At 35.9% G+C, this 14,425-nt stretch overlaps 1 protein-coding gene across 3 annotated transcripts in view; it reads right to left on the bottom strand.

Moving 5' to 3' along the window:
- PGR (progesterone receptor) overlaps window positions 1-14,425 on the bottom strand; it is a 110,365-nt gene that overhangs the window by 67,672 nt on the left and 28,268 nt on the right. For all 3 annotated transcript variants that reach the window (XM_028119624.1, XM_028119623.2, XM_088017415.1), the window contains exon 3: window positions 3,615-3,731. In XM_028119624.1, the coding sequence (XP_027975425.1) occupies window positions 3,615-3,731 (117 nt within the window). The remainder of the gene's footprint in view (window positions 1-3,614; window positions 3,732-14,425) is intronic.

Below are 14,425 nucleotides of genomic sequence, written 5' to 3' on the forward strand. Positions count from 1 at the left end.
TCAGCATTATAAATGACAACCAAAATATGAAGCAACCCAAGTGTCCATCAATAGATGAATGGATAAAGAAGATGTGGTATACATGTGCAATGGACTGTCATAAAAAAGAATGTGATTTTGCCATTTGCAACAACATAGATGGACTTTGAGTGTATTATGTTAAGTGAAATACATCAGACAAAGTCAAATACCATATGATTTCACTTATATTTGAAATCTAAACAAATAAAAAAGCAGAAATAGACCCATAAATACAGAGGCCAAACATGGTTGCCAGAGTGGAAGGAGCTGGAACGATCAGCAAAATAGGCGAAATTGAGTGAGAGGTACATGTTATCTATTCATGAAATGAATAAGTCATGGGGGTGAAAGCTACAGCATAGAGAATTAAATCAGTGGTATTATAATAGCATTGTATGAAGACAGATTGTAGCTACCCTTATGATGAGCATAGCATAATGTATAGAGTTGTCAAAACACTATGTTTTACACCTGAAACTAAAGTAACTTGTATGTCAAGTATATCTCTATAGAAATACACATATATATGTATGTCTGTATACACACACACACACACACACACACACACACACACACATATATATAAAAGGCCACCTAGGTGGCTCAGATGGTTAACTGTCTGCCTTCCACTCAGGTCATGATCTCAGGGTCCTGGGATCAAGCCCCCACATTGGGCTCCTTGCTCAACAAGGAGCTTGCTTCTCCCTCTCCTTCTTTTGCTCACCCTGCTTGTGCCCTCTCGCTCTCTCTGTCAAATAAATAAATAAAATCTTAAAAAAAAGAAATATGTATACATGTGTATATATATCTAAAAGAAAAAAACTACAAAAAGCTTATGAGTTCATTCTAATGTGTTTTAGAAAAATTATAACTATTACATCAAATGCATATCAGAAATATTGCTTAAGAAATGGTTAAGTGATGGAAACATCACAATTCCAGACTTCAAGTTATATTACAAAGCTGTAGTGATCAAGACAGCATGACACTGACTCAAAAATAGACACAAAAATCAGTGGAACAGAATAGAAAACCCAGAAATGAACCCACAACTATATGGTCAATTAATCTTTGATAAAATAGGAAAGAATATCCAATGGAAAAAAGGCTGTCTTTTCAAAAAATGGTGTTGGGAAAACTGGACAGCAACATGCAAAAGAATTAAACTGTATCCTTTCTTACACCATACACACACACAATAATGTGAGACAGGAAACCATCAAAATCCTAGAGGAGAAAGGAAGAAACCTCTTTGACATCAGCCATAGCAACTTCTTACTAGATATGTCTCCTGAGGCAAGAGAATAAAAAACAAAAATAAACTATTGGGACTACATTAAAATAAAAAACTTCTGCATAATGAAGGAAACAACAAAATTAAATGACAATCTATGGAATGGGGAAGACATTTGCAAATGACAGATAAAAGGTTAGTACACAAAATCTATAAAGAACTTATAAAACTCAACACCCAAAAAACGAATAATCCAGTTAAGAAATGGGCAGAAGACATATAGATGGCTAACAGACACATGAATAAATCCTCAACATCATTCATCGTCAGGGAAATACAAATCAAAACTATAATGAGATACCACCTCACATCTGTCAGAATGGCTAACATCGAACAACACAAGAAACAACAGGTGTTGGTGAGTATGCAGAGAAAGGGAAACCTTCTTACACTGTTGGTGGGAAAGCAAACTGGTACATAGTCTGAAAAACAGTATGCAGGTTCCTCAAAAACTTAAAAATAGAACTACCCTATGATCCAGCAATTGCACTAATAGGTATTTTTGGAAAGGATACATAAATATTAATTTGAAGGGATACAGGCACCCCAATGTTTATTTTTCAATTTTTTAATTTTTTAAAGATTTTTATTTATTTATTTCAGAGAGGGAGAGAACGAGAAGGGAGGAGGGGCAGAGGGAGAGGGAGAAGCAGACTCCCTGCTGAGCAGGGAGCCCAACATGGGCTCGATCCCAGGACCGTGGGATCGTGACCTAACCCAAAGGCAGATGCTTAACTGACTGAGCCACCCAGATGCCCGCACCCCAAAGTTTAGATAGCAGCATTATGAACAATAGCCAAATTATGGAAAGAGCCCAAATGTCCATCGACTGAGGAATGGATAATGAAGATCTGATATGTATATACAATGGAATATTACTCAGCCACAATAAAGAATGAACTCTTATCATTTGCAACAATGTGGATGGAGCTAAAGTGTACTATGCTAAGTGAAATAAGCCAATCAGAGAAAGAGAAACACCATATGATTTCAATCACAAGTGGAATTTAAGAAACAAAACAAATGAACATAGGGGTGAAAAAGGAGAGATGCATGCAAACCAAGAAACAGACTGATGCTAAGTAGAGGGGAAGTGGTCAGGGAGATGGGTGAAATGGGTGGTGGGGATTAAGGAAGGCACTTGTTGTGATGACCACTGGGTGTTGTATATGTAAGTGATGAATCATTAAATTCTACGCCTAAAACTAAAATTACACTGTACGTTAACTAACAGATTTAAATAAAACTTTGAAGAAAGAAAAAAAGAATACTTGAAAAAATGAAACTTAAAAGGGGGGAAGAACAAAAAAGAAAATATATTTATAAGGGGGGGAAGGGCACTTGGGTGGCTCAGATGGTTAAGCATCTGCCTTTGGCTCAGATCATGATCTCCAGGAACTGGGGTGGAGCCCCACATCTGGCTCCCTGCTCAGCAGGTAGTCTGCTTCTCCCTCTCCCTCTGCCCCTTCCCTTGCTCTGTCTCTCTCTCTCAAATGAATAAACAAAATCTTAAAAAAAAGAAGGGGGAAAAAGGAAATGGCTAAGTGAAATGAAAATATTAAAGGATTCAGGAGTGACTCCTCTCCCTGATACTTCCTATTAACTCACCCTGTATAATAATTTTTGATAGCACTTATCATAATTTAACATAAGTATTTATTGCTCCTCTCCCCGGAATGTAAGCTCCATTAGGGTAGATGGTTGGTTGGTTATTTATTTATTTATGCATGTATATATGTATGTATGTATATATTTATGGCTGTTATACTCCCGGAACTTAGAATAGTACCTGGTAAATAGTAAGGGCTCAATATACAGTTACTTAAAGAGAATGAGGAAGGGACATAGGGTGATAGGGATTGATGGAGAGAGGGAGGGATGGAGATCATTGTACTTGACCAATTCACAGAATCAATTTTTGAGCTGGAAAGAACCTCAGTGCTCTCATTTTACAGATAAGGATACTGATGCCCAGAAAGGGTTGGTGACTTATCAAGGCCACACAGTCAATGTCAGAGCCTAGATCCAACCCATGTAACTTAATAAGAGTTTGGTGAACTTCTCATAACATTTACTTATAGGCAATATAGACAAATGAAGGCTTATTGCTTCTCATAACAGATCTCAAAATGATGAAAATCTATAGTTAATGAGATACTAATGGTTGCTTCATTCAGATACCAATAATCATGACAGGAAAAGCAAAGCAAGAACAAAGATGAATAAAAAAACTAGGATTTCCTGACCCATGGTTTTAGAGTGTAAATATTCAACATTAATGATGAAACAGAAGCATTACCTCCAAGGACCATGCCAGCCTGACAGCATTTTCTAAGGCGACATGCTGGGCAGTTTTTTCTGCGGATTTTATCAACAATGCAGTCATTTCTTCCAGCACATAAATAGTTATGCTGCCCTAAAAAAATAACACAAATAAAAGTTATCTACAATATCTAAAGACCATTGGAAATTTTATGCACTGACAACTTAAAAAAAATGCACATCAGCAAGTGCATTACTGTCTCAGCCAGCCTTTTGTTTGGCGTAAATGAATGTTGGTGATGATCCAAATCTATTTAATACTTTACCTATGTCTTCAGGAGCATAAGGAGATGAACACATCTTATAAGTCAATTTGAGGGCTCCTTTAAAAATCTTTGGCACAATATTTCTGTGCATCTTCTTAATGGTGTCAGCATCAGATTGCCCTTAGAACTTTCCATCATTTCAAGATTAGTTACATGCTGTTGATAAGTATTAGTTGTGTAAGATAGTCAAACTGTAGTAAAATTTTTTTCTTTCTGACATCTAAACCATCAAGAACACAGATACAGACCAAAGAATTAGAGATGTTTCTAAAATAGATCTTTATAAAATCTATACACTTAATTCTATTGGAATATCCTGGAGCTTACTTTTAAAGGGTCTGATGATTTTGAGTAACACATGAAAAAAGATGTTACTGATTGTACTGACTTTACTGCCCAGTTTATTTTGGCTGCAAATTAGAAAATACAATAAATAGAAATAATGATAAAAGAACAATTTAAAACAATGAGAAGTATTGAATGAAGGAGAGGACAAGAATTATAGAAGAAACGTGGATAAATGTATGATCCTGGGATCATATGTGCAGGAGAAATAACATATCTTTCAAAAGTTCTGGAATTTTAATTTAATATTTAACCATGATGATTTTAAACCACAGATGTGTTCCATTTAATAAAGCATGGACAACCTAATTTATTTGGGTTGAACAAAAAAAATCTCAGCTTAAACATATAAACCTTAATTAACTGGAAAATTTACTTTTTTGGCACTCTTTATTTTCCAATAAATTCCTGTAACACAGCCTGAGTCTTTTAACATCTTTAGCTAACAAATAATCAAGTCAAAAAATGGGCAGAAGACATGAACAGACACTTCTCCAAAGAAGACATACAAATGGCTCACAGACACATGAAAAAATGTTCATCATCATTAGCCATCAGGAAAGTTCAAATCAAAACCACATTGAGATACCACTTTATACCAGTTAGAATGGCCAAAGTTGACAAGGCAAGAAACAACACTTGTTGGAGAGGTTGTGGAGAAATAGGAACCCTCTTACACTGTTTGTGGGAATGCAAGTTGGTACAGCCACTTTGGAAAACAGTGTGGAGGTGCCTCAAAAAGTTATTTACCCCAAAGACACAGATGTAATGAAAAGAAGGACCCTATGCACCCCAATGTTCATAGCAGCAAGGTCCTCAATAGCCAAACTGTGGAAAGAGCCGAGATGCCCTTCAACAGATGAATGGATAAAGAAGATGTGGTCTGTATGTACAATGGAATATTACTCAGCCATCAGAAAGGATGAATACCCAACTTTTGCATCAACATGGATGGTACTAGAGGAGATAATGCTAAGTGAAATAAGTCAGTCAGAGGAAGTCAATTATCATATGGTTTCACTTATTTATGGAACATAAGGAATAGCAGGGAGGACATTAGGAGAAGGAAGGGAAAAATGAAGTGGAGGAAGTCAGAGGGGGAGAGGAACCATGAGAGACTATGAGGGTTTTAGAGGGGGTGGAGTGGGGGATGGGTAGCTCAGTGATGGGTATTAAGGAAGGCATGTATTGCATGGAGCACTGGGTGTTATAAGCAAACAGTGAATCATAGAACACTACATCAAAAATTAATGATGTACTGTATGGTGGCTAACTAAAATAAAATTAGAAAAAAACACAAATCTTTAAAATGAACAAAAACAAAATCTTTAGCTTACTCATACTTCTTAAGTATGAAAAGTAATTTTATAAAAGATTATGGAATTTCCTTTAATATTTTATATTAGTCAAGATTAAAATCAGATTCACTCTTCTGGCCAAAGTTTGTGGTAAAGAAACACAGAGGTATCTTAAACATTTGCTTAATCAAGCAGGGGAAAGGATATGTCATCTGTCTTTTTTGAAACCTGGGGCAATACTGCCAGAGGTCTGTAATAGAGCACCACATTTTTTTCTTTCTCCTTGGAAAATCTTGTATATACATTAGGGTGGGAAAAGCAAGGGGTGATTACTATTACATCTTTTCTTTTAAATTACATATTTCTTTATTTTATGTTCTAGCTGTACCAACATCCTTATATTTCCCCAAAATCTCTCATGCCTTTATGACTCTCTTCCCTTTTCTAAATTTATCTTCTTGACAAACTCTTGGTCATCTTTCAAATCTGGTCTTAACTGATCCCAGAAAGACCTAGACCTTTCTGTGTAACTAACGAAATATTCAATATGCATCTATTGTAAATACTGCTTACTTGACTCCCCTAGGTTTTGTAAAGTTAAAAACTAGGTCTTTTGTAAGGCTACTGTAAATTAAGAGTTCAATAAAGATTTGTTGAATATATGTATACTTAATTATATTTATTGTTTCACTTATAACCATAACTATTGTTGTACTCAACAATATAAACTCTATAGTAATATTTCACTTATTGTCATATATAGTAAATTTTAAAAATTCTCTTGCTCTAGATTTTTATTTAACACCTTTCAACGTTTTTATACAGAGTGCCTGTTATTTCAACAAATTTCTTGCCTTTTTACATTAATAGACCATGAGTTAGAGTCTTTAAGAATCTTATTTTTATACTTTTATTTTTATTATAATTTTTAAATTCCAGTATAATTCAAATAGTGTTATATTAATTTCATATGTACAATATAGTAGTTCAATGATTCAATATATCACTTGATGCTCATCACGATAAGTGTACTCTTAATCCCCTCTATTTCACCCATCCTCCCACCCACCTGCCCTCTGGTAACTACCAGTTTGTTACTTATATTTAAGAGTCTGTCTCTTGGGGTGCCTGGGTGGCTCAGTTGGTTAAGCGACTGCCTTCAGCTCAGGTCATGATCCTGGAGTCCCGGGATCGAGTCTGCTTCTCCCTCTGACCCTCCCCCCTCTCATGTGCTCTCTCTCTCAAATAAATAAATAAAATCTTTTAAAAAAAGAGTCTGTATCTTTTCTCCTTTGTTCATTTATGACAAGCTTATTTTTAACATCTACCTTTGCAAAGACAGAAGTTATTATTTCTGAAAAATTTATATTTAATAATCTGAAAAAAGGGATTATGGAATGGCTGACTCTACCTATGTATTATTTCTAACTGCTCTCTGTATTTAATATGTTTATATAACTTCAAGTGTTACTCTTATTAAAAGAATCATATTCTGTGAAAATAAAAGCACTATTAAAATGTGAGTAGATCATTTTATATGCCTAATGAGTTATAAACATTTTAGATACATGACAAAAATTCCATTTTGTTTGAAATGAAATCTATTATTAGCTACAAATTATTTATTATTTAATATAAGAATTCTATATTATTTATGTTGCCTTATAAACACAAGTAAACACATTTCACTTTGGTTTGAAAGAAGTCACAACTTTTTCATGCCTTTCCTTGAAAAGGAGGGGGAAATGTACTAAAATGGCAGAATAAATGAATATATATCTTTAACAGATAAAGAACAAAGAAGAGAAACTTGGCATGGTATGATTCATGAAGCACGGGCTCAAGACAACATGTGCTTCCACCACAAACACAAATGTTGAATAAAATATAGCAAAAGCATGTTGTTTAATGACAGTCTAGAACAGAAAAAGGGGGGAGGCAATTCCTATAAGCCAGAAATTAAAAAAGAAAAAAGAGGGGTAAACTGGAATGGACTGTACATTGGTCAAAAAAAGTTTCAGATCAGATATAGGACCTAGGAGCCAAGAACTAGGGTTTAACACCCACGAGGGGCCGGGATTTGTGGCCTCAGTCCCACTGGGAGAAGAGCGTAGGAACTGAACTCTACATAAAATGGAGAATCTCAAAACACTGTCTTTCTGTGAAAATTGTACTAGAAAACACTACCCAGACTATGCTGATGAAGCCAGGAATCTGCCCAAAATTTTGGGTGGGGAGAAGAGCCACCCATAACTAAAAACAGAATATACAAATATCTTGGCCTTTATGAGAGGTGATTTTCACTACCACATGATGTATGAACCTGTGCCAAGAAACAAATACTGGTCTAGGACCAATAAAACTCCTAGGATCCTGGGAGAGCCAAATGCAGAACTCAACCGTAAGGATAGGTATGCACATAGGCCAAAAAAAAAAAAAAAAGAGAGAGAGAGAGAGAAAGAGAGAGAGATCTGCACAAGAATATGTATAGAAGCACTGTTTATAATAGTCCCAAACTGAAAATCCCAATGATCATCTATAGAATAATATATAAGCAAACTTTTATTTTTTCAATGATTATACAGCAAGGAGAATAAATATCTAGCCTATGCAAAAATGTGGATGGGTCCATAAATATAATATGTAAAATAATAGACACAGAAAAATACTGTATGTTTCCATTAATATAAAGCTCCCAGTTAACCCCTCTATAATGTTATAAGTTGAGATGGTAGTTACCTATGGGGAGTGACTGGAAGGGGTGCAAGAGGACTTTTGGGAAGCTAATGACTGGTAAATTGTTTGACCTGGATGATGATAGCCTAGTTTCATTTATTTAATGATAATTCATTAAGTTCTACACTTCTCTTTGAGCACTTTTAATTTCTTTTTAAAAATAGTTCCACCACGGGCGCCTGGGTGGCTCAGTTGGTTAAGCGACTGCCTTCAGCTCAGGTCATGATCCTGGAGTCCCGGGATCGAGTCCCGCATCGGGCTCCCTGCTCAGCAGGGAGTCTGCTTCTCCCTCTGACCTTACCCCCTCTCATGTACTCTCTCTCTCTCCCTCATTCTCTCTCTCTCAAATAAATAAATAAAATCTTAAAAAAAAAAATAAAAAAAAAATAAAAATAGTTCCACCTGAGAGGACAGATTAGAGGACACTGTGATCCAACAGAGGGAGACAGGGAGTCTGTGTAGGGCCAACCATTTGAAGTACAGAGACAGCATATAAGTAAGAAGAGAGAAGAGAGGTAACACCTGACCAGAGAGAAGAGAGTTATCACCTACATTATAGAATTACAGTTGGAGTTTTCCAGTGAAATATCCCAAGAATCCGACCAAGTATCTTGCTGGAGAAATAGCCAGCTATAATCATCCACCAAACACAGAGAACTCTAGTGACAGTCATGTATGTACTCGCCAAGTACAACTGTGCCCCTCCTTTTAACCCCTCTCTTTCCTATGCCTTTACATCAAAAAGGTCAAAATCAGCTGTTAAGGGGTCTTAGGAATGTGAGCATGGTAAACATAGAAGAAGGTGATCTTGTTGGCTCTCTGTAACTTCAGGCCCCCAGCAGTACAAAGGAAAAACCCTAAATTAGGTGAGAATTTGGAATTTTGACTATTATGCTGGCCTGTGCATTTTTTAAAAAAGATTTTACTTATTTATTTGACAGAGAGATAAATAGAGAGCACAAGCAGGCAGAGCATCAGGCAGAGGGAAAGAGAGAAGCAGACTTCCCGCTGAGCGGGGAGTCTGATGCGGGGCTCAATTTCAGGACCCTGAGATCATGACCTGAGCCAAAGGCAGCCACTTAACAGACTGAGCCACCCAGATGCCCCATGGCCTGTACATTTTGATCACTGAAATGAGACTGTTTTTTTGATTAAAAACTATGGGAGTGGACCAAGATTTCATAGAGAAGATGGAACAATAAGCCCATAGATGTGCTGTTGTTAGAGTTCAGGCTATGTTGGCATTGTAAAAATGTGTGCGTGAAAACACACATACAAATACATAAACACATGGATAAAAACAATAACGGAATTATTTTAATATTGTTATAAATAAAATTGTAAACCAGTACATCTCAACTAGAGACATTTTTGCCCCCTTCCCCTAAACCACTTCTGGAACATTCTGCAATGCCTGGTTCACACAACTGAGGGGTAGATGCTACTGAGGCCAGGGATGCTGTTAAATCTCCTACAATGCACAGGAAAGTCCCCAAAACAAAGAATTAATGGGCCCCAAATGTCAGCAGTGCCAATGTTGAGAAACTCTAGTGTAAACTCATGACTGCCCCACTTTTTAAAAAAGATGTGTTTTCCAGGTTGGTCCACTCAAAATGCCTAGAAGCAAACACAACCACAGCAGCAATAAACACTGGGATCCAGACTGCTGTATCTAATATCATTTTCATCTGAAAGGAACCAGAGCTCCTTGGAGGAATGGCGGATCTAGGACTGTGGCAGGAAATGGACAAGTTGAACCTGTGTTACTTTGTTGTGAATTATTTTGATGTTATTGAGGGTTAATGAAACAGTGTCAAAGCCACACTGACCAAAGACAATTTGAACATCAAAAAGAATTTATTTCAAGTGATTAAAACATACTGACTATATAAGAAGCCATCAGTACATAATGGTATGTAAGAAAGGAAAGAAAGAAGAAGAGAAAGAAACAAAACATACTGGAAACTACAGGAGGATGCTATGGCACAAACTCATTACTTTGAAAATTGATAAAGGGAAATAATCAGGCATCTACTAGGCCTTCCAGTATTTTAAGATTATTAAATTACCTTTTGGAAGAAAGAACTATAAAAAAGATTTATAGCTGATAAAATCAGAAGGAATAAGAGAAATAGAAAATCATCCTTTTGCAATCCCTAAGGAAATGGTGACCACTTGTCAAGTCTGAAAAAACAATTAAAATACTCCTCTATTTTTCAACTGCATATCTGTGTGATTCCACATTTTTTTCATATGCTTCAACTAAAACAACATAGTGCAACAGGCTGACTTTAGGCACAGATACGAGATGCAGCTGCATTCCATTAAGGCAGACATTAAAATGACTTGTAAAAATGTAAACCAATGTCACACTTTTTATTAAAATTTTTGGTCTGGAAAATTAACATCAAATGGGTTTGCTATTTTTAAAACAACTTAATAAGTTTCAAAAACTTACCACTTTAAATTTATAATATGATAAATACTGAGAGACATAATCCACATAAACAAAAACTCTTTGAGCTCTCAATAACTTTTAAGCATGCAAAGGAAAGGGGTCCTAAGACCAGAGTCTTTGAGAACCACTGGCCTACACATGATTCTTGTAAAAATGTTTAACCTGAATCTAATTGGGTGTGTGTGTGGGGGGGAACCCACAAAACAGACAAATCCAGGTTGTAGAAATTTCTACAAAAGAGCTGGCCTGGACTCCTCAAAAGTGTCAATGTCCTGAAAGACAAAATAGGTGGGAGGATCTTTTTAGATTAAAGGAGAAGAAAGGGGCTTGTTAACCAAAGGAAATTCATCGTTCTTGATAGATCCTTCATGAAAAAAAGAACCTACACAGGACATTTTGGGAACAAATGGGGAAATCTGAATATTGAGTATGTAAAAGATAATATTATGGTATCAATATTAAATTTTCTAGTGGGATACCAGGGTTATTTTACAGAATGTTCTTGTCCTTAGAAAGTATGCTCTGAAATTTTGAGAGGTAAAATATGATGCTTGCAATTTAATTTCATATAGTTGTATATAGATATTCATAATACTATTCTTTCAAATTTTATGGTTGTTTTCTAGCAGGCAAAGTTTTCTGAAGACACAAGCAGAATGAGATAAAGGCTTGGACTCGTTTTTCACATTAGCCAATCTGGGGCTGGTGATGTAAAACTGGAAAGAAGACAGATGGGAACAAAGACTATCTGACAGTATGAAAGGTAGCTGGACAATAATGAAGCACTATGTTTTAAAGTATATTCATATAAGATCCAAGGGTTTTGTTTTGTTTTGTTTTTGTTTTTGTTTTATTAAAGTGAAGGAAAATGTAGGTGGGGAGGGGGGAGAAAGAAGAAAACATTTTTTTTTAGGTGGGCTCCATGTCCAATGTGGAGCCCAAAGCAGGGGCTTAAACTCACAATCCTGAGACTGAGACCTGAGCTGAGATCAAGAGTTGGATGCTTAATCCACTGAGCCACCCAGGTGCCCCAGGGGAAAAAAAATTTACTGAGTACACTATGTGCCAATATATTAGGAATTTAACTGGCTTATTTCATGTAATCCCTGTAACAAAATAGATACTTCATAGGTATTTAATTTTTCCAAGGGGAAAATGACTAGTGAGATACATGGAAATACCTCAAGATAAAGTAGACATAAAGAGTCTTCAGCTGAGAACAAAGAGGGCACAGAATATGTCCCTTAAGAACAGACATGGGCACTGGGCATCAGACACAAGCATGTGACACCTGAAAGGAGCTGCTTGAGAGTTACATCACACTGGCAGGCAGCAAAGGCAGAGAATGGCATGGCACCTCACATCTCTTATACAAGAATGCTGCTAAGCTTCATCCTGAACCAGAGGCCACCCAAAGAATCCAATTTCTCTCAAGTATCAGGCAAACATGTACTTTAGAAGAAGTTGGGCATATTCCTAAACCCTAACATGTAAGTGAGAATGTGTGTTACTTTCATCTAAGAATTATAACTCATCCTGATAGAATTCTTGCCAATCCCAACATTTAGCATTTCAAAGAGGAACTCTAATGTCAGCCCAATTTTTATTTCTTGGTAATGAAACAGTTTTTTTCTCCCCTGTTTAAACTCATGTATGATCTTTTCTATGTAAAATTAAAAATGTGTCCAATATACGTAAAGGTAAGCCCTTTTGATATACAGAGTAAAATTTTTATTTAACTTTTAAATTTACTTCTGTTATCCAAATTCTACCACCTATTAATTATAAGACCTTTAATAAATCATTTAATTTCTTGATGCTTCATTTTCCTCATCTATAAAATAATGGTTCAAAAGCTGTTTCAGAATTAAATAAAATAATCTGTTAAATATGTGTGGCTCCTGGGTAACTCAGTCAGTTGAGCACCACACTCTTGTTGATTTTGGCTCAGGTCATGACCTTGGGGTCCTGAGATTAAGGCACCCCTAGCCCCTCCAAGTTCAGCAGGGAGTCTGCTTCTCTCCCTCTCTTCTGCTCCAACCCCTGCTCACACAAACACTTTCTCTCTTTCTCACTCTCTCTAAAATAAATAAATAAATCTTAAAAATTATGTAGCACTAGACCCAGAATAAATGCTTAATAGCTAGAAATTAGGACAGTTCAATAAACAGATATTTACTGAATATTTTCCATGTCTTGACATTGTCCTAGGTGCTGATAAGCTCTCAGACCTTACCATAATCAGTTAATACTTTTCCTTAACTTATTTTTTAGTTTATTCTTCAGAAGCACTGATTATTTATGTGCTGAATATCTGCTCTCTATTCATCATATCTGTTATCCAACAGCACCGTGATAAGACCACACATTTTATATCAGACATACTGTTACTCAAATTCTAGTTCTTACACTAGCTATACCTTGAGAAAATGATCTAAGTCTTAGGTTTCCCACTTTTAAAATGGAAATGAAGATAAACACTATATAAGGCTGTTATACAGGTTAAATGAAATAAGTTAGATAAAATAGCGCACTGGTACATAGCAAACACAACAAATCATAGCTTAAAATTTTCATCAATTTATCCTTTCTCCTTCATCGTGAAGTAATGCCTTAAATAGAAACTCTACACAACTTATTTTATTCTATTTATAGTTCCCAATATAGATTTTAACTCTGCTATTACATTTTTGGATCTCAACGTCATGTTTTCTTACATCATCCAGCTATGTTATCATCTTATCTAGTTCTTTCCTATGACACGTTCTTGGTTCACAGATGCTGTCATCTTTTATCTTAATAACTCAAAGAAGATTCTTATTGAAATATTTCTTGTTTCTTTTAGCAAATCAATTTAAGTATGCCTTTTCCTAAAATCAGATCTATCTATTAATGATGAGGTGTTCAATCAAACAACTTGACAAGACTCTCATGGGAGAATGTGACTGGCAGTCACCAAAGTTCAGTATATTTAGGACATTTACCAAAGCTGGAAGTTAGAATGAGTTGGATGAGTGAGGAATGTCAGGAAATAGAATTAGAGAGGAAAGAGCTAATTACACAGATCCTGAGAGATGGTCTGGATTATCAGGAAACTAGTGAAACTAGTAACCAGAGGGTTAATAGGACTAATATGTACAACAGCAACCAACTTTTCACTTAAATATACTTGTTCTTGGAATGCAGCCTGCCACTTGCTTCTATAGATAACATTCTTTCTTGATACCATGGTAACAAAATGTTGATATAGTTATATTGCAGAGACTCAAGTTTTCACCAAGAAACTACCAGAGCTGGTCAGGACCACTGACCTATTCGAGCATGCACAAGTATCTGATGAATGAAATTTTGACATAGAAGGCCTAAACTCCATCCTTGGATCATGCCAAGGATGTCATTTTCTGGTCATGGGTCATGTGAAGATGTATGTAGAAGATCTGTGCAGGCACAGAAAACAATCTTCAATCCTTCCCTACTTATTAATGTCGTTTATTTGACTTTTTAAAATTAAATTTTATTTAAATTCAATTAACATATAGTGCATTATTAGTTTCAGAGGTAGAGTTCAGTGATTCATCAGTCTTATATAACATCCAGTGCTCATTACATCATGGGCCCTCCTTAATGTCTATCACCCAATTACCCCATCCCTTCACCTCCCTCCCCTCCAGCAACCCTTTGTTTA

This window comes from Eumetopias jubatus, unplaced genomic scaffold, assembly GCF_037043125.1.
Source record: "Eumetopias jubatus isolate StellerSeaLion01/CBP00866 unplaced genomic scaffold, mEumJub1_p1.0 scaffold_13, whole genome shotgun sequence".
Taxonomy (NCBI): Eukaryota; Metazoa; Chordata; class Mammalia; order Carnivora; family Otariidae; genus Eumetopias; species Eumetopias jubatus.